We start from the raw sequence: 25,450 nt of genomic DNA on the forward strand, positions 1-25,450 counted from the left end.
ACCGCGAGCTTCGCATTTTTTCAGCTAAATTAAGTAGCGAGTAAGATAATTTACGATAGTGCTCTACCCAAGAGGGGGGCTTTATAAAATATAAATATATATAATATATATATATATATATATATACTTATATATATATATATATATATATATATATATATATACATACATATATATATATATATATGAAATAAAATGGAGGTGGAAGGACCTGGATACTCACCGTTTCGCCCGATTTATACGGGCTTCTTCAAGAGGGATGGTCATTGATAATGATTGATTGATGATACGGTGAGTATCCAGGTCCTTCCACCTCCATTTTATTTCATATCGTTGGATTTAATCCAGCTCAACAATCATATATATATATATATATATATATATATATATATATATATATATATATATATATATATATATATAAGCAAACAGTTAATAAAATATGTTAAAAAACACTTTGAAATGAGTTAAAAGCATATTTAATCTGAAAAAGGAAACACTAGATAAATGGATAGTCCTTAATCCGCGGAGTTTCGAAGAAATACTTTCCTTTTCATCAGAGGGTAGGAATTAGCAAAATGCGGGATCGGATTTTGCATGCAGAAGTATTTGATGAAACAACAAGTAAGTCAAAGATCTTACTTGAAAACAACAAAAGTTAAGCAGAGGGAATATGGTAAAGAAAAAGGTGATTACACATGAATGGATAGTCTGGTGGAAGATAAAAAATCCAGTGATGGTAAAATCCATATGTAAAACTTCAAGAAAGTTAAAAGAATTTCCATTTGTACAAGTAAAATCCAAGGAAATCCCGTAATTGGAAGAAGATAGTCCATAATAATCCAAAGGCAGAAATCCATGGAATAATTCACAAAAATGTATACAAGGAAAAAAAGAAAAGATTCCGATAATATTAATAAAAGAAAAATAAGATGTGCTTTTCACTCTACTTCCGAGACATAAATATAATTTAATTAAATATGTTTTTAACTCATTTCAAAGTGTTTTTTAACATATTTTATTAACTGTTTGCTCATCTCTATTTCCTATTTGGTTTTATCGAGCTTTTATATCTGGCTGAGATAATTTTATAAATATTAATTCTTTAATATTTATAATTTACTTTAATTTTACCATCTTGGATCATTTTGGTAAATTCAATTGTAATTTTCATTTTATATATATATATATATATATATATATATATATATATATATATATATATATATATATGTGTGTGTGTGTGTGTGTGTGTGTGTGTGTGTGTGTGTAACGCCAAAAACGGCATTATTTTTTGCACCAACCTAATAAAACGACAGAATCTTTTGCTGTGATTCTCCAGTATTTATCTTTTCAAGTCAAAGCAAGAAAACCTCTACGTTTCTGCTGATCGTGACTGTATTTATTCTTTGCCTGAGAAATCTCTAATCGAATTTATGCTTGCATTCGTTTTGCTTGGAACAATATTCGTTTTATTTCAAGAAAGTTTTTACACTTAAGAGTAATAAAATAAGTTTAATTTCCACAGGTTCCAAAACACCATTTTCTGTGATTCCCCCCCCCCGCCGTGTCATCGTTTTCTCGCATTGTAACAATTTTCTAATATTAAAAAAATGTCTAATTATATACAAAAATGTCTATTAATATAAAAAAAATGTCTACTAATATAAAAAAATGTATATTAATATAAAAAAATGTATATTAATATAAAAAAAATGTCTATTAATATAAAAAAATGTATATTAATATAAAAAAATGTATATTAATATAAAAAAATGTATATTAATATAAAAAAATGTCTACTAATATAAAAAAAATGTATATTAATATAAAAAAATGTATATTAATATAAAAAAATGTCTATTAATATAAAAAAAATGTCTACTAATATAAAAAAAATGTCTACTAATATAAAAAAAATGTATATTAATATAAAAAAAAATGTCTACTAATATAAAAAAAATGTATATTAATATAAAAAAATGTCTATTAATATAAAAAAAAATGTCTACTAATATAAAAAAAAAACTACTAATATAAAAAAAATGTATATTAATATAAAAAAATGTATATTAATATAAAAAAAATGTCTACTAATATAAAAAAAATGTATATTAATATAAAAAAATGTATATTAATATAAAAAAAATGTCTACTAATATAAAAAAAATGTATATTAATATAAAAAAATGTATATTAATATAAAAAAATGTCTATTAATATAAAAAAAATGTCTACTAATATAAAAAAAATGTCTACTAATATAAAAAAAATGTATATTAATATAAACAAATGTATATTAATATAAAAAAAATGTCTACTAATATAAAAAAATGTCTACTAATATAAAAAAAATGTATATTAATATAAAAAAATGTCTATTAATATAAAAAAAATGTCTACTAATATAAAAAAAATGTCTACTAATATAAAAAAAATGTATATTAATATAAAAAAATGTCTATTAATATAAAAAAAAATGTCTACTAATATAAAAAAATGTCTACTAATATAAAAAAAATGTATATTGATATAAAAAAATGTCTATTAATATAAAAAAAATGTCTACTAATATAAAAAAAATGTATATTAATATAAAAAAATGTATATTAATATAAAAAAATGTCTATTAATATAAAAAAAATGTCTACTAATATAAAAAAAATGTCTACTAATATAAAAAAATGTATATTAATATAAAAAAATGTATATTAATATAAAAAAAATGTCTACTAATATAAAAAAATGTCTACTAATATAAAAAAAATGTATATTAATATAAAAAAATGTCTATTAATATAAAAAAAAATGTCTACTAATATAAAAAAAATGTCTACTAATATAAAAAAAATGTATATTAATATAAAAAAATGTATATTAATATAAAAAAAATGTCTACTAATATAAAAAAAATGTATATTAATATAAAAAAATGTATATTAATATAAAAAAAATGTCTACTAATATAAAAAAAATGTATATTAATATAAAAAAATGTATACTAATATAAAAAAAATGTCTACTAATATAAAAAAAATGTATATTAATATAAAAAAAATGTCTATTAATATAAAAAAAATGTATATTAATATAAAAAAATGTATACTAATATAAAAAAAATGTCTACTAATATAAAAAAAATGTCTACTAATATAAAAAAAATGTATATTAATATAAAAAAAATGTATATTAATATAAAAAAATGTATATTAATATAAAAAAATGTATATTAATATAAAAAAAATGTCTACTAATATAAAAAAAATGTATATTAATATAAAAAAATGTATACTAATATAAAAAAAATGTCTACTAATATAAAAAAAATGTATATTAATATAAAAAAAATGTCTATTAATATAAAAAAAATGTATATTAATATAAAAAAATGTATACTAATATAAAAAAAATGTCTACTAATATAAAAAAAATGTCTACTAATATAAAAAAAATGTATATTAATATAAAAAAAATGTATATTAATATAAAAAAATGTATATTAATATAAAAAAATGTATATTAATATAAAAAAATGTATATTAATATAAAAAAAATGTCTACTAATATAAAAAACATGTCTACTAATATAAAAAAAATGTATATTAATATAAAAAAATGTATATTAATATAAAAAAATGTATATTAATATAAAAAAATGTATATTAATATAAAAAAAATGTCTACTAATATAAAAAAAATGTATATTAATATAAAAAAATGTATACTAATATAAAAAAAATGTCTACTAATATAAAAAAAATGTATATTAATATAAAAAAAATGTCTATTAATATAAAAAAAATGTATATTAATATAAAAAAATGTCTACTAATATAAAAAAAATGTCTACTAATATAAAAAAAATGTATATTAATATAAAAAAATGTATATTAATATAAAAAAATGTATATTAATATAAAAAAAATGTCTACTAATATAAAAAAAATGTATATTAATATAAAAAAATGTATACTAATATAAAAAAATGTCTACTAATATAAAAAAAATGTATATTAATATAAAAAAAATGTCTATTAATATAAAAAAAATGTATATTAATATAAAAAAATGTATACTAATATAAAAAAAATGTCTACTAATATAAAAAAAATGTCTACTAATATAAAAAAAATGTATATTAATATAAAAAAAATGTATATTAATATAAAAAAATGTATATTAATATAAAAAAATGTATATTAATATAAAAAAAATGTCTACTAATATAAAAAAAATGTATATTAATATAAAAAAAATGTCTACTAATATAAAAAAATGTCTATTAATATAAAAAAATGTCTACTAATATAAAAAAAATGTCTACTAATATAAAAAAAATGTATATTAATATAAAAAAAATGTATATTAATATAAAAAAAATGTATATTAATATAAAAAAATGTATATTAATATAAAAAAATGTATATTAATATAAAAAAAATGTCTACTAATATAAAAAAAATGTATATTAATATAAAAAAATGTATATTAATATAAAAAAATGTCTATTAATATAAAAAAATGTCTACTAATATAAAAAAAATGTCTACTAATATAAAAAAAATGTATATTAATATAAAAAAATGTATATTAATATAAAAAAATGTCTACTAATATAAAAAAAAATGTATATTAATATAAAAAAATGTATATTAATATAAAAAAAAATGTCTACTAATATAAAAAAAATGTCTACTAATATAAAAAAATGTATATTAATATAAAAAAATGTATATTAATATAAAAAAAATGTCTACTAATATAAAAAAAATGTATATTAATATAAAAAAATGTATATTAATATAAAAAAAATGTCTACTAATATAAAAAAAATGTATATTAATATAAAAAAATGTATATTAATATAAAAAAAATGTCTATTAATATAAAAAAAATGTCTACTAATATAAAAAAAATGTATATTAATATAAAAAAATGTATATTAATATAAAAAAATGTATATTAATATAAAAAAAATGTCTACTAATATAAAAAAACTGTATATTAATATAAAAAAATGTATATTAATATAAAAAAATGTCTATTAATATAAAAAAATGTATATTAATATAAAAAACTGTCTACTAATATAAAAAAATGTATATTAATATAAAAAAATGTCTATTAATATAAAAAAATGTATATTAATATAAAAAAATGTCTATTAATATCAAAAAACTGTATATTAATATAAAAAAATGTATATTAATATAAAAAAATGTCTATTAATATAAAAAAATGTATATTAATATAAAAAACTGTCTACTAATATAAAGAAATGTATATTAATATAAAAAAATGTCTATTAATATAAAAAAAATGTATATTAATATAAAAAAATGTCTATTAATATAAAAAAATGTCTATTAATATAAAAAAATGTCTACTAATATAAAAAAATGTCTATTAATATAAAAAAATGTATATTAATATAAAAAACTGTCTACTAATATAAAAAAATGTATATTAATATAAAAAAATGTCTATTAATATAAAAAAATGTCTATTAATATAAAAAAATGTCTATTAATATAAAAAAATGTATATTAATATAAAAAAATGTCTATTAATATAAAAAAATGTCTACTAATATAAAAAAAATGTCTATTAATATAAAAAAAATGTATATTAATATAAAAAAATGTATATTAATATAAAAAAATGTCTACTAATATAAAAAAAATGTATATTAATATAAAAAAATGTATATTAATATAAAAAAATGTATATTAATATAAAAAAATGTCTACTAATATAAAAAAAATGTATATTAATATAAAAAAATGTCTATTAATATAAAAAAAAATGTCTACTAATATAAAAAAAATGTCTACTAATATAAAAAAATGTATATTAATATAAAAAAATGTATATTAATATAAAAAAAATGTCTACTAATATAAAAAAAATGTATATTAATATAAAAAAATGTATATTAATATAAAAAAAATGTCTACTAATATAAAAAAAATGTATATTAATATAAAAAAATGTATATTAATATAAAAAAATGTCTATTAATATAAAAAAAATGTCTACTAATATAAAAAAAATGTATACTAATATAAAAAAAATGTATATTAATATAAAAAAATGTATATTAATATAAAAAAAATGTCTACTAATATAAAAAAATGTCTACTAATATAAAAAAAATGTATATTAATATAAAAAAATGTCTATTAATATAAAAAAAATGTCTACTAATATAAAAAAAATGTCTATTAATATAAAAAAAATGTCTACTAATATAAAAAAAATGTCTACTAATATAAAAAAAATGTATATTAATATAAAAAAATGTATATTAATATAAAAAAAATGTCTACTAATATAAAAAAATGTCTACTAATATAAAAAAAATGTATATTAATATAAAAAAATGTCTATTAATATAAAAAAAATGTCTACTAATATAAAAAAAATGTCTATTAATATAAAAAAAAAGTCTACTAATATAAAAAAAATGTCTACTAATATAAAAAAAATGTATATTAATATAAAAAAATGTATATTAATATAAAAAAATGTCTACTAATATAAAAAAATGTCTACTAATATAAAAAAAATGTATATTAATATAAAAAAATGTCTATTAATATAAAAAAATGTCTACTAATATAAAAAAAATGTCTACTAATATAAAAAAAATGTATATTAATATAAAAAAATGTATATTAATATAAAAAAAATGTCTACTAATATAAAAAAATGTCTACTAATATAAAAAAAATGTATATTAATATAAAAAAATGTCTATTAATATAAAAAAAAATGTCTACTAATATAAAAAAAATGTCTACTAATATAAAAAAAATGTATATTAATATAAAAAAATGTATATTAATATAAAAAAATGTATATTAATATAAAAAAAATGTCTACTAATATAAAAAAAATGTATATTAATATAAAAAAATGTATATTAATATAAAAAAATGTATATTAATATAAAAAAATGTATATTAATATAAAAAAAATGTCTACTAATATAAAAAAAATGTATATTAATATAAAAAAATGTATATTAATATAAAAAAATGTCTATTAATATAAAAAAAATGTCTACTAATATAAAAAAAATGTATACTAATATAAAAAAAATGTATATTAATATAAAACAAAGTATATTAATATAAAAAAAATGTCTACTAATATAAAAAAATGTCTACTAATATAAAAAAAATGTATATTAATATAAAAAAATGTCTATTAATATAAAAAAAATGTCTACTAATATAAAAAAAATGTCTATTAATATAAAAAAAATGTCTACTAATATAAAAAAAATGTCTACTAATATAAAAAAAATGTATATTAATATAAAAAAATGTATATTAATATAAAAAAAATGTCTACTAATATAAAAAATGTCTACTAATATAAAAAAAATGTATATTAATATAAAAAAATGTCTATTAATATAAAAAAAAATGTCTACTAATATAAAAAAAATGTCTACTAATATAAAAAAAATGTATATTAATATAAAAAAATGTATATTAATATAAAAAAATGTATAATTATATAAAAAAAATGTCTACTAATATAAAAAAAATGTATATTAATATAAAAAAATGTATATTAATATAAAAAAATGTATATTAATATAAAAAAAATGTCTACTAATATAAAAAAAATGTATATTAATATAAAAAAATGTATATTAATATAAAAAAATGTCTATTAATATAAAAAAAATGTCTACTAATATAAAAAAAATGTATACTAATATAAAAAAAATGTATATTAATATAAAAAAATGTATATTAATATAAAAAAAATGTCTACTAATATAAAAAAATGTCTACTAATATAAAAAAAATGTATATTAATATAAAAAAATGTCTATTAATATAAAAAAAATGTCTACTAATATAAAAAAAATGTCTATTAATATAAAAAAAATGTCTACTAATATAAAAAAAATGTCTACTAATATAAAAAAAATGTATATTAATATAAAAAAATGTCTATTAATATAAAAAAAATGTCTACTAATATAAAAAAATGTCTACTAATATAAAAAAAATGTATATTAATATAAAAAAATGTCTATTAATATAAAAAAAATGTCTACTAATATAAAAAAAATGTCTACTAATATAAAAAAAATGTATATTAATATAAAAAAATGTATATTAATATAAAAAAAATGTCTACTAATATAAAAAAATGTCTACTAATATAAAAAAAATGTATATTAATATAAAAAAATGTCTATTAATATAAAAAAAAATGTCTACTAATAAAAAAAAAATGTCTACTAATATAAAAAAAATGTATATTAATATAAAAAAATGTATATTAATATAAAAAAATGTATATTAATATAAAAAAAATGTCTACTAATATAAAAAAAATGTATATTAATATAAAAAAATGTATATTAATATAAAAAAATGTATATTAATATAAAAAAATGTCTATTAATATAAAAAAAATGTCTACTAATATAAAAAAAATGTCTATTAATATAAAAAAAATGTCTACTAATATAAAAAAAATGTCTACTAATATAAAAAAAATGTATATTAATATAAAAAAATGTATATTAATATAAAAAAAATGTCTACTAATATAAAAAAATGTCTACTAATATAAAAAAAATGTATATTAATATAAAAAAATGTCTATTAATATAAAAAAAAATGTCTACTAATATAAAAAAAATGTCTACTAATATAAAAAAAATGTATATTAATATAAAAAAATGTATATTAATATAAAAAAATGTATATTAATATAAAAAAAATGTCTACTAATATAAAAAAAATGTATATTAATATAAAAAAATGTATATTAATATAAAAAAATGTATATTAATATAAAAAAATGTATATTAATATAAAAAAAATGTCTACTAATATAAAAAAAATGTATATTAATATAAAAAAATGTATATTAATATAAAAAAATGTCTATTAATATAAAAAAAAATGTCTACTAATATAAAAAAAATGTATACTAATATAAAAAAATGTATATTAATATAAAAAAATGTATATTAATATAAAAAAAATGTCTACTAATATAAAAAAATGTCTACTAATATAAAAAAAATGTATATTAATATAAAAAAATGTCTATTAATATAAAAAAAATGTCTACTAATATAAAAAAAATGTCTATTAATATAAAAAAAATGTCTACTAATATAAAAAAAATGTCTACTAATATAAAAAAATGTATATTAATATAAAAAAATGTATATTAATATAAAAAAAATGTCTACTAATATAAAAAAATGTCTACTAATATAAAAAAAATGTATATTAATATAAAAAAATGTCTATTAATATAAAAAAAATGTCTACTAATATAAAAAAAATGTCTACTAATATAAAAAAAATGTATATTAATATAAAAAAATGTATATTAATATAAAAAAAAATGTCTACTAATATAAAAAAAATGTCTATCAATATAAAAAAAATGTCTATTAATATAAAAAAAATGTCTACTAATATAAAAAAAATGTCTACTAATATAAAAAAAATGTATATTAATATAAAAAAATGTATATTAATATAAAAAAAATGTCTACTAATATAAAAAAATGTCTACTAATATAAAAAAAATGTATATTAATATAAAAAAATGTCTATTAATATAAAAAAAAATGTCTACTAATATAAAAAAAATGTCTACTAATATAAAAAAAATGTATATTAATATAAAAAAATGTATATTAATATAAAAAAATGTATATTAATATAAAAAAAATGTCTACTAATATAAAAAAATGTATATTAATATAAAAAAATGTATATTAATATAAAAAAATGTATATTAATATAAAAAAATGTATATTAATATAAAAAAAATGTCTACTAATATAAAAAAAATGTATATTAATATAAAAAAATGTATATTAATATAAAAAAATGTATATTAATATAAAAAAATGTATATTAATATAAAAAAAATGTCTACTAATATAAAAAAAATGTATATTAATATAAAAAAATGTATATTAATATAAAAAAAATGTCTACTAATATAAAAAAAATGTATATTAATATAAAAAAATGTATATTAATATAAAAAAAATGTCTACTAATATAAAAAAAATGTATATTAATATAAAAAAATGTATATTAATATAAAAAAATGTCTATTAATATAAAAAAAATGTCTACTAATATAAAAAAAATGTCTACTAATATAAAAAAAATGTATATTAATATAAAAAAATGTATATTAATATAAAAAAAATGTCTACTAATATAAAAAAAATGTATATTAATATAAAAAAATGTATATTAATATAAAAAAATGTCTATTAATATAAAAAAAATGTCTACTAATATAAAAAAAATGTCTACTAATATAAAAAAAATGTATATTAATATAAAAAAATGTCTATTAATATAAAAAAAATGTCTACTAATAAAAAAAAAATGTCTACTAATATAAAAAAAATGTATATTAATATAAAAAAATGTCTATTAATATAAAAAAAATGTCTACTAATATAAAAAAAATGTCTACTAATATAAAAAAAATGTATATTAATATAAAAAAATGTATATTAATATAAAAAAAATGTCTACTAATATAAAAAAATGTCTACTAATATAAAAAAAATGTATATTAATATAAAAAAAAATGTCTACTAATATAAAAAAAATGTCTACTAATATAAAAAAAAATGTATATTAATATAAAAAATGTATATTAATATAAAAAAAATGTCTACTAATATAAAAAAAATGTATATTAATATAAAAAAATGTATATTAATATAAAAAAATGTCTACTAATATAAAAAAATGTATATTAATATAAAAAAATGTATATTAATATAAAAAAATGTCTATTAATATAAAAAAAATGTCTACTAATATAAAAAAAATGTCTACTAATATAAAAAAAATGTATATTAATATAAAAAAATGTATATTAATATAAAAAAAATGTCTACTAATATAAAAAAACTGTATATTAATATAAAAAAATGTCTATTAATATAAAAAAATGTCTATTAATATAAAAAAAATGTATATTAATATAAAAAAAATGTCTATTAATATAAAAAAAATGTCTACTAATATAAAAAAAATGTCTACTAATATAAAAAAAATGTATATTAATATAAAAAACTGTATATTAATATAAAAAAATGTCTATTAATATAAAAAAATGTATATTAATATAAAAAATGTCTACTAATATAAAAAAAATGTCTACTAATATAAAAAAAATGTCTATTAATATAAAAAAAATGTCTATTAATATAAAAAATGTCTACTAATATAAAAAAAATGTATATTAATATAAAAAAATGTATATTAATATAAAAAAATGTCTATTAATATAAAAAATGTCTACTAATATAAAAAAAATGTATATTAATATAAAAAAAATGTCTATTAATATAAAAAATGTCTACTAATATAAAAAAAATGTATATTAATATAAAAAAAATGTCTATTAATATAAAAAATGTCTACTAATATAAAAAAAATGTCTACTAATATAAAAAAAATGTCTATTAATATAAAAAAAATGTCTATTAATATAAAAAATGTCTACTAATATAAAAAAAATGTATATTAATATAAAAAAATGTCTATTAATATAAAAAAATGTCTATTAATATAAAAAATGTCTACTAATATAAAAAAAATGTATATTAATATAAAAAAATGTATATTAATATAAAAAAAATGTCTACTAATATAAAAAAATGTCTACTAATATAAAAAAAATGTATATTAATATAAAAAAATGTCTATTAATATAAAAAAAATGTCTACTAATATAAAAAAAATGTCTACTAATATAAAAAAAATGTATATTAATATAAAAAAATGTATATTAATATAAAAAAAATGTCTACTAATATAAAAAAACTGTATATTAATATAAAAAAATGTCTATTAATATAAAAAAATGTCTATTAATATAAAAAATGTCTACTAATATAAAAAAAATGTCTACTAATATAAAAAAAATGTCTATTAATATAAAAAAAATGTCTATTAATATAAAAAAATGTCTATTAATATAAAAAAAATGTCTATTAATATAAAAAATGTCTACTAATATAAAAAAAATGTCTATTAATATAAAAAATGTCTACTAATATAAAAAAAATGTATATTAATATAAAAAAATGTCTATTAATATAAAAAAAAATGTCTACTAATATAAAAAAAATGTCTACTAATATAAAAAAATGTATATTAATATAAAAAAATGTCTATTAATAAAAAAATGTCTATTAATATAAAAAAATTTATATTAATATAAAAAAAATGTATATTAATATAAAAAAATGTATATTAATATAAAAAAATGTCCATTAATATAAAAAAATGTCTATTAATATAAAAAAAATGTATATTAATATAAAAAAATGTATATTAATATAAAAAAATGTCCATTAATATAAAAAAATGTATATTAATATAAAAAAAATGTATATTAATATAAAAAAATGTATATTAATATAAAAAATGTCCATTAATATAAAAAAATGTCTACTAATATAAAAAAAATGTCTACTAATATAAAAAAAATGTCTATTAATATAAAAAAAATGTCTATTAATATAAAAAAAATGTCTACTAATATAAAAAAAATGTATATTAATATAAAAAAATGTATATTAATATAAAAAAATGTCTATTAATATAAAAAATGTCTACTAATATAAAAAAAATGTATATTAATATAAAAAAATGTATATTAATATAAAAAAATGTCTATTAATATAAAAAATGTCTACTAATATAAAAAAAATGTCTACTAATATAAAAAAAATGTCTATTAATATAAAAAAAATGTCTATTAATATAAAAAAAATGTCTACTAATATAAAAAAAATGTATATTAATATAAAAAAATGTATATTAATATAAAAAAATGTCTATTAATATAAAAAATGTCTACTAATATAAAAAAAATGTATATTAATATAAAAAAATGTATATTAATATAAAAAAATGTCTATTAATATAAAAAATGTCTACTAATATAAAAAAAATGTCTACTAATATAAAAAAAATGTCTATTAATATAAAAAAAATGTCTATTAATATAAAAAAAATGTCTACTAATATAAAAAAAATGTCTACTAATATAAAAAAAATGTCTACTTATATATAAAAAAATGTATATTAATATAAAAAAATGTCTATTAATATAAAAAAAATGTCTACTAATATAAAAAAAATGTATAATAATATAAAAAAATGTCTATTAATATAAAAAAAATGTATAATAATATAAAAAAATGTCTATTAATATAAAAAAAATGTATAATAATATAAAAAAATGTCTATTAATATAAAAAAAATGTCTACTAATATAAAAAAAATGTATATTAATATAAAAAATGTCTATTAATATAAAAAATGTCTACTAATATAAAAAAAATGTATATTAATATAAAAAAATGTATATTAATATAAAAAAATGTCTATTAATATAAAAAATGTCTACTAATATAAAAAATGTCTACTAATATAAAAAAAATGTCTATTAATATAAAAAAAATGTCTATTAATATAAAAAAAATGTCTACTAATATAAAAAAAATGTCTACTAATATAAATAAATGTATATTAATATAAAAAAATGTATATTAATATAAAAAAATGTCTATTAATAAAAAAATGTCTACTAATATAAAAAAATGTCTATTAATATAAAAAAAATGTCTACTAATATAAAAAAATGTCTACTAATATAAAAAAATGTATAATAATATAAAAAAATGTCTACTAATATAAAAAATGTCTACTAATATAAAAAAAATGTCTACTAATATATAAAAAAATGTATATTAATATAAAAAATGTATAATAATATAAAAAAAATGTCTACTAATATAAAAAAATGTCTACTAATATAAAAAAAATGTCTACTAATATAAAAAAATGTATAATAATATAAAAAAATGTCTACTAATAAAAAAAATGTCTACTAATATAAAAAAAATGTCTACTAATATATAAAAAAATGTATATTAATATAAAAAAATGTATAATAATATAAAAAAAATGTCTACTAATATAAAAAAAATGTCTACTAATATAATAAAAATGTCTATTAATATAAAAAATGTATAATAATATAAGAAAATGTCTACTAATATAAAAAAAATGTCTACTAATATAAAAAAAATGTCTACTAATATATAAAAAAAAAGTTCCTAAGATGAAAGTATTATGTTTATCATCCTAATATATTATTCTTTTTTATTTCAGATTATATGCGGATAGAAACGGCTTTCAGTGTGATTTCAATATTTCTCATGTTCCTCGTACATATTTTCGCCTTCTATTCATTCAAGAGGCCAAGGTATGTCATCAAACGACTGACCGCCCTATTGTATATGATGACCGGTAAGTTATAATATGTTCTATATTTGTTTTACACAACCATGCAGTTATTTCCATAGAAACATTTAAATCTGTTTTCCATTGAAATCTTTAAAGACACTCTTGGTCTAAAAAAAAAAATAGAATTAAAATAATTCTATTTTTAGTCGCGTGCAAGCGACTCTATAAATCATTCCGTCGGTCTGTCGCTCTGTCGGTCGGTCTGTCGGTCCGTCCGTAACACTTTTGTGTTTGGCCTTTTTGGTCAAGATCAAAGGTCTGTTGTTAATAGATGCTGTTCTTAGCTTTTTAAGGTTTTCTTGACCTTTTTGCCAATATCAAAGTGTAGTATCTGTTCCGGCAGATACTGCAAGCAAAGACCATATGTGGGGGCAATCCCACATATAAGATCTTGGTCAATGTAGGGGAAACTCTTCATACCAATTGCCACTATCCACCTCCCATTTCCCACCCATCGGAAGCTGGCCCCCTTTTCCCTCCCCCTCCCTCTCTCTTCAAATTAAAAAAACGGCCTTTTGCCTAATTTGTTCAGAGGGGAAGCAAATAAATACTCCCACATATAAGACATTTGTAAATGTAGGGGCAACCCTTCATACCAATTGTCACTATGGGAAATGGGGACCAGCTCCCCGGGGAGTAGGGGAGCTGATCCCCATTTCCCCTTTCCTCCTAACATTAAAAATCGGCCTTGTGCCTAATTTGCTCGGTGGGGGAGCAAATAAATACCAACCCCACATATAAGACCTTAGTCAATGTAGGGGCAACCCTTCATATCAATTGTAACTATCCAGCTCCCCTACTCCCCCGGGGAGCTGGTCCCCATTTCCCCTTCACTCCTCACATTAAAAATTGGCCTTTTGCTTAATGTGTCCGGTGAGGGAGCAAATAAATACCAACCCCACATATAAGACCTTGGTCAATATAGGGGCAACTATCATACCAAATGTCACTATCTAGCTCCCCTACTTCCCGGGGAGTTGGTCCCCATTTCCCTTTCACTCATCACATTAAAAATCGGCCTTGTGCCTAATTTACTCGATGGGGGGGGGGCAAATAAATACCCTTTTCTTGGCCTTTTGGCTTGTTTCCTTCAATAACTACAAGAACACATTGCCTGAAAGTACTTCTTTTAAACTCCTCGGCCTAACGTTTACAGGGAATATGAACTGGAATAGATACATTGAGAGCATTGCCAAGGCTGCTGCAAGGAAGGTTGGCTCCCTCTACCGTGCTAGAAAACTACTTACGCCTGCCAGTATCCTATACCTCTATAAGGCAACCATTCGCCCATGTATGGAGTACTGTTGTCACATCTGGGCTGGTGCATCTGCTGCTTGTCTCTCGCTCCTGGACAGGGTTCAAAAAAGAGTCGCAAACCTGATAGGTCCTGAACTGTCATCTGGGCTTCAACCTCTGTCCCATCGACGAGATGTTGCATCCCTCTGCCTGTTCTACAAATACTTTAATGGTGAATGCTCTGACGAACTGCAAACACTTGTACCTCCCCGACGTAACTACCCCCGACAAACCCGACAAGCTACTAAGTCTCATCCCTTTACAGTGGAGATCCCTAGGTGCAAGAAAGCCTTTTACTCCAATAGTTTCTTCCCCAGAACTGCGGGTCTTTGGAACTTCCTTCCGGGATTCTGCTTTCCCAACTGCAATGATATGCAGAAGTTCAAGTGTAATGTTAACAAACATCTTTCTACTCTTCTCCCTTCATAATGACCCCGCTAATTAATTCCCTAATAGTAGCCCCCTGCTTCAAAGTGGCACTGTGCCTTGTTTGGGGTGAAAATTGAATAATAAAAAAAAAAAAAATAGTATCTGTTACGGCAGATACTGCAAGCAAAGACCATATATGGAGGCAACCCCCACATATAAGACCTTGGTCAATGTAGGGGAAACTCTTCATACCAATTGTCACTATCCAGCTCCCCTACTCCCCGGGGAGTTGGTCCCCATTTCCCCTTTACTCCTCACATCAAAAATCGGCCTTGTGCCTAATTTGCTCGGTTGGGGAGCAAATAAATACCCTTTTCTGTTTTTACTACATGATGTACTTATGTTTGTAACTTTGTGATATAAAGTGGGGGATCACTTTTCTGTATTAATTTAATGTAAAATGATCACCCACTTTACAACCAGTTAGTCTCAAAGCTATTCAAGTCATTTTCCAGATCATTCAAGTTGTTTTTGAAGGATTCCAGTTATTTTTTTAAGCATTCAAGTCATTCTTAAGGTCATTCAATTCATCTTTAAGTTCATTAAAGTCATTCTAAGTCATTTACTTTTTATTTAAGTCATTTCAGCCCATTTTTCAGTCATTTTTAGTTTATCTTTAAGAATTTCATATCAATCCTACATTCATGCATTCATTCATTACATGAGAGCACGCGACTAATGGCTATCGGCCTAGTTTTAGACCAAGTGTTCCTTTAATATCTTTGTTTATATTTGCACTTGAAAGGAACGCGTCTTGCATTACACTTCATATGACGTCACTGAAATCCCATGACTGTCAAACCGTAACGAAACCGTATTTCTTCTGAAATTGACTAGACCTCAGATTAATACGCGCTTATAGCATATGAACCAGAAATAAATAAATAAATAAATAAAACAAAAAACAAAAAAAAACATCAATAGTTTTGATTTCTAAAAAGTTGAAATGATAGCAATTAATCCTTTATGATCTGGTTGAATTAATTCGTTCAGTCGTAAATAAATAAATATTCGAACACTTCAACAAAACAGTGAATAATAGTTTTCTTAACAAACTTGATTCAATAAAAAATTTCCATGGCCAAAAGAAACGCTGATAATTAAATTCGGCAAAAAAATTTTAAACAATAAAAAAAAAGAAAAGCGAAACAAAAATAAAAAAAACTCCCGGACAACGCCGGGTAAGGGAACGAGAATATTCATATACACCCAATAAAACATCTTAATATGTTTGATTAGTTGAAAATATTATTTTCAAAACCTTTGTTTCCGATTATCCTTGCAGTGTGCTTAAATAATACCAGGTCAGATGAAGTGCGGGTAGCGACTGCGTAACCTTTGCTTTAGCATAAACCTCCCCATTCAGTTGGTACCTATTATCCTGTAAGACAGAAAGAGGCCAGACGAATTATGTATTTTTATATATTACCAAACCCTTTGATTCTTGCTTGTTTGTTATCTTGTTTGTCTTCATGCACACCTGCTGACGTCATCAAGATGATGACGTCACTAGATAGTTACCTCGACAAAGGGTTATGTAACACATTAGAACAGTGTTGAAGATAATCACGCGCAGTGGATGACGTTAGAAAATGGTCTTTGGTAACAGGTCTTCTACTAGATGAAGGTCAACAACATGGAAGTTATTGTGTATTGCTAAAAGTCTGTGGGTCTTAGTCGTTTATATTTATTTGCCTCCCTACGAGAGCAAAATTAGGCACAAGGTTGAGTTTTAATAGGGAAGAGGGATGGAGCTTCCCCAAAAAGAATCAGTTCGGACTGAAACAAAAATAAAAGTTGTCTCAGTCAATAATTTAATTTAAAGTCCGAGACTTTCAACAAATATATCCTCCCTAAATCGAGATTTCTCTTTTTCCCCCCATTTAACTGGGGCATGAGACGTCCAAAAAATCTTGGAAAATATCTAAGAAAAAAATGAACGATAATTTTAGTTAGAGACACAAACCAAACCTCCGTTACACGTTGTTCAATATTTACCTTTACAACTTTCTATTATTATCCATATTTAGTGAATTTCCATAATTTTTTTTACCTTTTTCAGGTGTATATAGATAAAGTTTAACTTGCAGATTTATTTTGACAATATGACTCATGATTTAGCGAAACATTGTAGAGCTATTCAAATCCGAAAAGTCTGCGGGAAACATTGCAAAGACTTTAAATATGAACCGAATGTTCATATCAACTCGTGAGATCAAGATTTTTGGTCTTTTTTGGAGAGTAAAGTCTCAGCTTTTCACCATACTCATTTGAAGACTTAAAAAAACATTAAGTGAGAAATGGGTCGAAATCCCACAAAAATAATTCGTAACTCGTGCAAAGCGTTTATAGCAGGTTATTGATGTACAGGTCGGTTACATAAAATAAGTTTGGATATTTTGAATCTTTCGTGGCTTAGTGGGGGATGCCCTTTTCTCTTCCCTGCAACTTCTCTCCCACAGAAGAGACGTAGCGAGCCTGTCTTTGTTTTATCATTATTTCCATGGCAGGTGCTCGTCTGAGCTCCAATCTCTGGCCCGCTCGCCAATCTTTCACGAAAAACACCCGTCTAGCTGAAACTACTGTCAATAATTTTTTCCATTCTTTATCTGTGCTTAAATCAAAACGTAGATTCCATGAACAAAGTTTCTTTCTTAGAAGTGCACGCCTGTGGAACTCTGTTCCGTCTACCTGTTTCCCACCTGACTACAATTTGAATGTTTTCAAGTCCAACATAAACAAATTCCTGATAAACCGCCCCCTTAAGTAAGACACTTTATCAAATTTCCAACACTAACGATTACTACGATACTATCCCATCGATTACTGTACACGCAATAACCCTTATCCCCGAGTGGTTTCCGGGCCTTGATAAGTGGTAACTACCATGTAAAAAAAAAAAAAGAAAAAAAGCGTAATACTATTGCAAATATTTACGTTTGGGTGATTTGTATTGTTTAATTTTTTTAATAAACATGAGCAAAAACAAAAAAATAAAAAAAAACAACAAAAAAAAACCCCCAACTTTGTAACGTGAATTATCGAACACTCTGTAGATATATAACTGCTACCATTTTTCTTCTCTTTTCAGCTGCGTGTCTTCTTGTTTTAAACGAAGTGTACATAAAAAGTGTCGATCATGGAATCGCCCATATCCCGGCCCGACATCCAAAGACGGCTGATTACAATTATGGCTTCTCCTTCATTCTCTCCTGGATCAGCTTTGTGATCTACTTCTTGGCTGGTTGCATTTTCCTGTTCATCTCGCATAAACGGAAGAGCGACATGGCCGACGATGACGACGAACTGGCAGAACAAGACGAACCCATGAGATTAGGCCGAATATAAAAAAAGTAAAAAGAAACTGAACAGACTAAAAAACGAAAAAAAAAAAAAATTGCCATGAACAGCATCGGCGTTCATATATCTCCCTCATCAATGGTTAAAAATAAAACCTTTTTTTTTATATAATTAAAAGAAATACAAAAAAAAGAAGGAAATAAAATGCCAAAGTTTGTTGGCATTTCTTTTACTTGAAACGAGTTGACGTGTGACTCGCATCACGTTTTTTTTTTTATAGACGTCGTCTCAAAAGTGGAGGACGAATACGATACAAGGCCATAACACGCACACTCAAAACACATGCAAGCATAATGGCTGCACGTTTCCAAATATATATCGATCCAGATCTCGTTCGATTCGAAACATGTTTGCAAATATGTAGCTTAAAGTTTCACGCTGTATCATGCAGTTTAAATAAATACCGAATATTTTACACGTGATATAAACCAATATTTCATGTTATGGACGATATATATATATATATATATATATATATATATATATATATATATATATATATATATATATATATATATATATATATACGTTTTGAGTTAAACTGTGTATAATTACAACAAAATTCATGGTTAAATAACACTTTGAAAAAGAGTTAAAAACGTATTTAATTTTAAAAAAGGAAGCACAAAATAAGTGGATAGTCCTTAATCCGCGGTGTTTCGAAGAAATACTTTCCTTCTCATCAGAGGATAGGATTTAGCAAAATGCGGAATCGGATTTTGCTTGCAAAAGTATTTAATGAAACTACAAGTAAGTCATAGATCTTATTGGTAACAAATAGTGAAGCAGAGGGAATAGGGCGAAGAAAAAGGTGATTTCACGTAAATGGATAGTCTGGTATATATATATATATATATATATATATATATATATATATATATATATATATATATATATATATATATATATATATATACAGATGAATGAAATGAATTTAAAGATATATCAAATGAATTTAAAGATGTTTATACTAAAGTGCTCAATACAATGTAAAGCAAGATATACTTTTTATTTGTTTTTGCATAAACATTTAAGTATCACTACACAGTCATGAGTATCTTTCAGTAAACTAGTTAAAAATAACTGGAGATATCATCAGGCGATGTGGCTTTTCCAAAAGTCCTATCCTCAAGCTTAGGACCAAGCACTGAACTTTTGGAAAAACAACATCGCCTGATGAAGTCTCCACTCATTTATGACTAGTTGGTTGAAACATATTCATGGTTTTGTAGCGATACAGAATTGTTTTTGTAAAAACAAATAAAAATTATACCTTGTTCACCTTTGTATTGAGCACTCTTGCACGAACTTCATTATATTCGTTGGCTGTTTTACCTCTGAACAATATTAACCTGAAATGATTATATATATATATATATATATATATATATATATATATATATATATATATATATGTATATATATACACGTGTGTATTTGTTTACATATATGTATGTGATGTTACCAACGTTAGAGAAGCATGGCGCCCTAGATTTCCAGCTGGGTGATATAGGGGTGGATCCAGTTGAAAAGCATTGAATTTTGATTTGAATTTTAATTACAAACTGCCTACTGGTTTTTGTCAGCCATATTTTAATGAATTTTGTTTTACCTCCATTAGTTCTCAATCTGAAACCTCAAGTATAATGTTGAACTATTCAAGCAATATGTATTAATATTACGCTCCTTCTATATCCAATAATCGAGCACTCAATTGAATATCTTTCTACCCAACGAAACCAAGAATTATATATATATACATACGCATATATTTTTTTAAATTTTTTTTTTACAACAGTAATCTATGGACATGCATGTTTCGAGGTACCTTACCTCTCTTCAGCGTAGCTTAATTGTTTCTAGGAATCGATCCTGTATAATATGAATTACAGTCCGGCGCGTAATACGTTACGCTACGAAGTCCCAGATAATGTTTTTTAGTTTATTTTTATCGCTTATACACTCATGTAGCTTTCTTGTTGATTTTCTTTTAATGATAATACGGTTAAGTAGCGTCTTCACCTTCAAGGTGCTAGTTAACCGTATTATTCATTAAAAAGTCAACAAATATATATATATATATATATATATATATATATATATATATATATATATATATATATATATATAAATTTAAAGGAGATTAGAATAGTAGTCTAAAGAGCTAAGTGTATTTTAATGTAATAGTGAAATTACTAGTTTAATTAAAATACAGGAAATGCTCGTTGTAATTTAGATATATAATAAGCTCGATAGTTAAATGTCCTAGAGCTAATTCAAAAAAAAAAATTTTTAATTATAAATCACATTACTTAATATATATATATATATATATATATATATATATATATATATATATATATATATATATATATATATATATATATATACTTACAAAATGAAAAAAAAACCCAAATTACTCGCATGCACATGTCTCAGTTTCTGTATGAATTAATATATATATATATATATATATATATATATATATATATATATATATATATATATATATTCGCGAGTGTGCATAAATTAACCCTAAGACTCTACGCATGGTTCACGTAAACACACACACACACACACACACACACACACACACACACACACATATATATTAATTATAAATTATTAAAATTTCTCTAGTTAATATTTTATTTTTATCAAAATTATTTAACTCATTATTATTATTATTATTATTATTATGATTATTATGATTATTATTATTATTATTATTATTATTATTATTATGATTATTATTATGATTATTATTATTATTATTATTATTATTATCGCCATCATCATCGTCATCATCACTATTATTATTTACTCACTAGAATGTTTGAGACGAGGCATTACCAAAGATCGCTCACTGGTAAAAACAGTTAATGCTTTCTGGATTCTGATTGACCAAAAAGTCTCCTCGGATTTTCAGTACTTCCGCCTTTAATCGATCCCAGCTTCAAATTACTTTGCGTTGTCGCAACAGCGGTTTACCATTTGGGTCCTCGCTGATAATGATTGCTGTTTTTTTTTCTTTTGAATTTAAGTTATAGGAAGCATCCTAAAGATTTGAGTAATTTTCGTGTCCTTTAAGTAAATGTCTGGGTGGTGCTCTCTCCTCCTTTATTTTTTCCATTCCTCTAGTTACTAACTGATGTGTTAGTCATTCTGATTATTTTAATATATAGATGTGGGAGTAGGATGTCAGATTTCTGTTATTATTATTATTATTATTATTATTATTATTATTATTATTATTATTATTATTATTCACTAGGAGTTTTCGCGCCAATCGTTACTCGTAGTGTATTGTTATATTTATGGAGTCTGAATGACAGCAAGTCTCCTCAGATTTTCTATATTCTTTGCTTCTCTCCATCACCATGGCAACTTACTTGGTTTTCTCGCACCGACCGTTTATTAGTGAGTTCTCATTTACCGGTGATTCCAGTATTCTTCGTACCCTGCCATTATTTTTATCCTATGTCGTATGATCAGCCGCATCTTTTTTCTGTAGAACTAATCTATTTCGGTTCATTATTATCATTGTCTCACAAGGAGCTTTCACACAGGTCTTCTGAGATCTTTCCCTGAAAACAACCTATGGTGTTCCCTGGAACCTGAGTGACAACAAGCCTCCCCAGGTTTTCAGTACTCTCTATCCCTTTCGATAACATTTGCAAATAAATTTGCATTATCGCAACAGCTGCTTACCATTGATTTTTCGTTGGCAGCAGCTATTGGTCTTTGCTGGGATTTGAGTGGCAATAAGCTTCCCCAAGGTCCCAGTTCTCTTCGCACTTATACGGTGGAAGTCTGGTCAGTGCTCACTCCTCGGTCTTTCCTTTCTCCTCGATTCTACTTGATTATTTGGTTTCGCTCTTTTGTGGGGCGCAGTGATGTGGAAATGGGGGGTACTGTTGGATTAGAGAACTTATAGATATGCGGTTTTAGTGTTCTTGGTCCCATGTAGTGCTTCATATTTTGCCCGCACTTGTTGCTTCTTCTTCTTCTTCTTCTTCTTCTTCTTCTTCTTCTTATTATTATTATTATTATTATTATTATTATTATTATTATTATTATTATTATTATTATATCAGTTTTATTTTTACAAAAAATAAACTAATATGGTGCACTCCACCAGAGAGCGGTGAAGTCTATACAGAAACCGATTTCATATGCGGAGATCATATAACAGTTAAACAATATACACTAAAAATGCAGGAGTTCCCATCTAATTGAACGCTTTCACATGTTCACACGTTCAAACTACAGATTTAAAAACGTTAGCGTTTTGTTGTATCAATGAATTATAAATAGTACAGCATTCGTAACAATACAGGAACTAATAACTCGTGTTCGAAATTATTTACAAATAAGGATTTTATGTATTCCTCAATTAAAGTGCATGTCATTTGTGTGTGTGTATATATATATATATATATATATATATATATATATATATATATATATATATATATATAAATTTCGTGGTTTTGGCGAGGATCTCTTTGAAAGTATTACTTTAAGTAATATCTATCAGGATTGTTCATCTAAATTCTATCAGTGTTTTATCTTGCTTATATATATATATATATATATATATATATATATATATATATATATATATATATATATATATAATATTAGTAATGTGATTGATAATTTAAAAATCAAATTATAATTAAATTAAAAATCCGTTTCATAAGAAGGAACAACAACAAAATCAATTATTTGTACGATCGTTTCGGAAAACAGTGTTTTTATTGTGGTAGACATCAAGTTACGGACAATAATTATTACATATAGTTTTTTAATAAACAAGGTTTCCTCATCAGAAAATTGTGAAGGGTTTTTATTAAATTTAAAAGACACCATAAATAAACCTAGCATTAAAAGTAAGGCAGATGTATCTGGAAAAAAATAAAATAAAGGTCTGGATGTAAACTTGATAAGAAAATTAATATGGGTTAGAGATAGAAAAGAAATAAAGTAAAATATAAATTTGGTTTAAGTACAATATTATACATACATACATACATACATACATACATACATACACAATTATATACATGCATATATATGAAAAAATAGATACATATATACATATACATAGATATACAGATATATACATAAAAATATAGGTACAAATATTTACCTTTTAATTTTTCGCCTATATGTATGTATATATTAATGTAATACATGGTCACGACATTGGACATGCTAATGTTTCGGACAAATGGCCGGTTAAAACCATTAGTCCTTGTAAGCCAACTTTATAAGTGGTTGCTTTCCTGACGAGGATTTCTAGTTTTAACCCAAGACTTGTCCGCGACATTAGCATGTCCAGTGCCGCGACAATGTAAATGTGCTTATATTAATAAACATATATCTCGCTCTTCTTTTATTGAGCACTCTTAATAATCCCGTTAAATTCATTTGTTATGATTAGGGCTATGACAACAGCATATTATTTTCATTGATTGTATCATCTACTATTATATGAAACTCACTTTCTGTGTGTGCGTTTGAGTTCCTTCCTCATAGGTACCGAAACGACTGAGCCTTTCATTTTCAAATTTCACACAAAACTAATTTATATTTCTAGCAGTGTTCTTGGATAGGTTTTGCGCAGAAATTTATCGGATATTGAAAATCCAAAAAGTTCGATCTTTAAAACAGTCTTTCTTTTCTTATAAGGAAAAAAAAGAAGAATTTTACAGGGAAATATTTTACGTTACACCGACGTAACCTGGACCGATGTAACGTAAAATATTTCCTGTAAAAATTCTGTTTATCCATAAGAGAAGAAAGACTATTTTTAAGATCGTCAAGCCCAAATATCGGCTGACGTGATATTGTAAACAAAAACCGACGAAATTTGATGAACGACATTATCATTATTATTTTAGTTTTGCGAATTAGTTCACTGTGTAAATTATTCCTCGTAATAAATAATATTCAATAGTGGACTGATTCTATAATAATACATACGCAATATGCATAAATTACAA

The 25,450-nt window shown here is 21.3% G+C and overlaps 1 protein-coding gene across 2 annotated transcripts in view; it reads left to right on the top strand.

Annotated features, from left to right (window-relative positions):
* The window catches only part of LOC145280118 (voltage-dependent calcium channel gamma-1 subunit-like), a 274,495-nt gene extending 254,641 nt beyond the window's left edge, over positions 1-19,854 (top strand). For both annotated transcript variants that reach the window (XM_080131873.1, XM_080131874.1), the window contains exons 3-4: positions 14,220-14,357; positions 19,171-19,854. In XM_080131873.1, the coding sequence (XP_079987999.1) occupies positions 14,220-14,357; positions 19,171-19,427 (395 nt within the window). In that variant the 3' untranslated portion in view covers positions 19,428-19,854. The remainder of the gene's footprint in view (positions 1-14,219; positions 14,358-19,170) is intronic.
* Positions 19,855-25,450: the final 5,596 nt, after the last annotated feature.

The sequence above is a fragment of the Euprymna scolopes genome, chromosome 7, assembly GCF_053919585.1.
Source record: "Euprymna scolopes isolate OS-2025 chromosome 7, ASM5391958v1, whole genome shotgun sequence".
In the NCBI taxonomy this organism is placed as follows: domain Eukaryota; kingdom Metazoa; phylum Mollusca; class Cephalopoda; order Sepiida; family Sepiolidae; genus Euprymna; species Euprymna scolopes.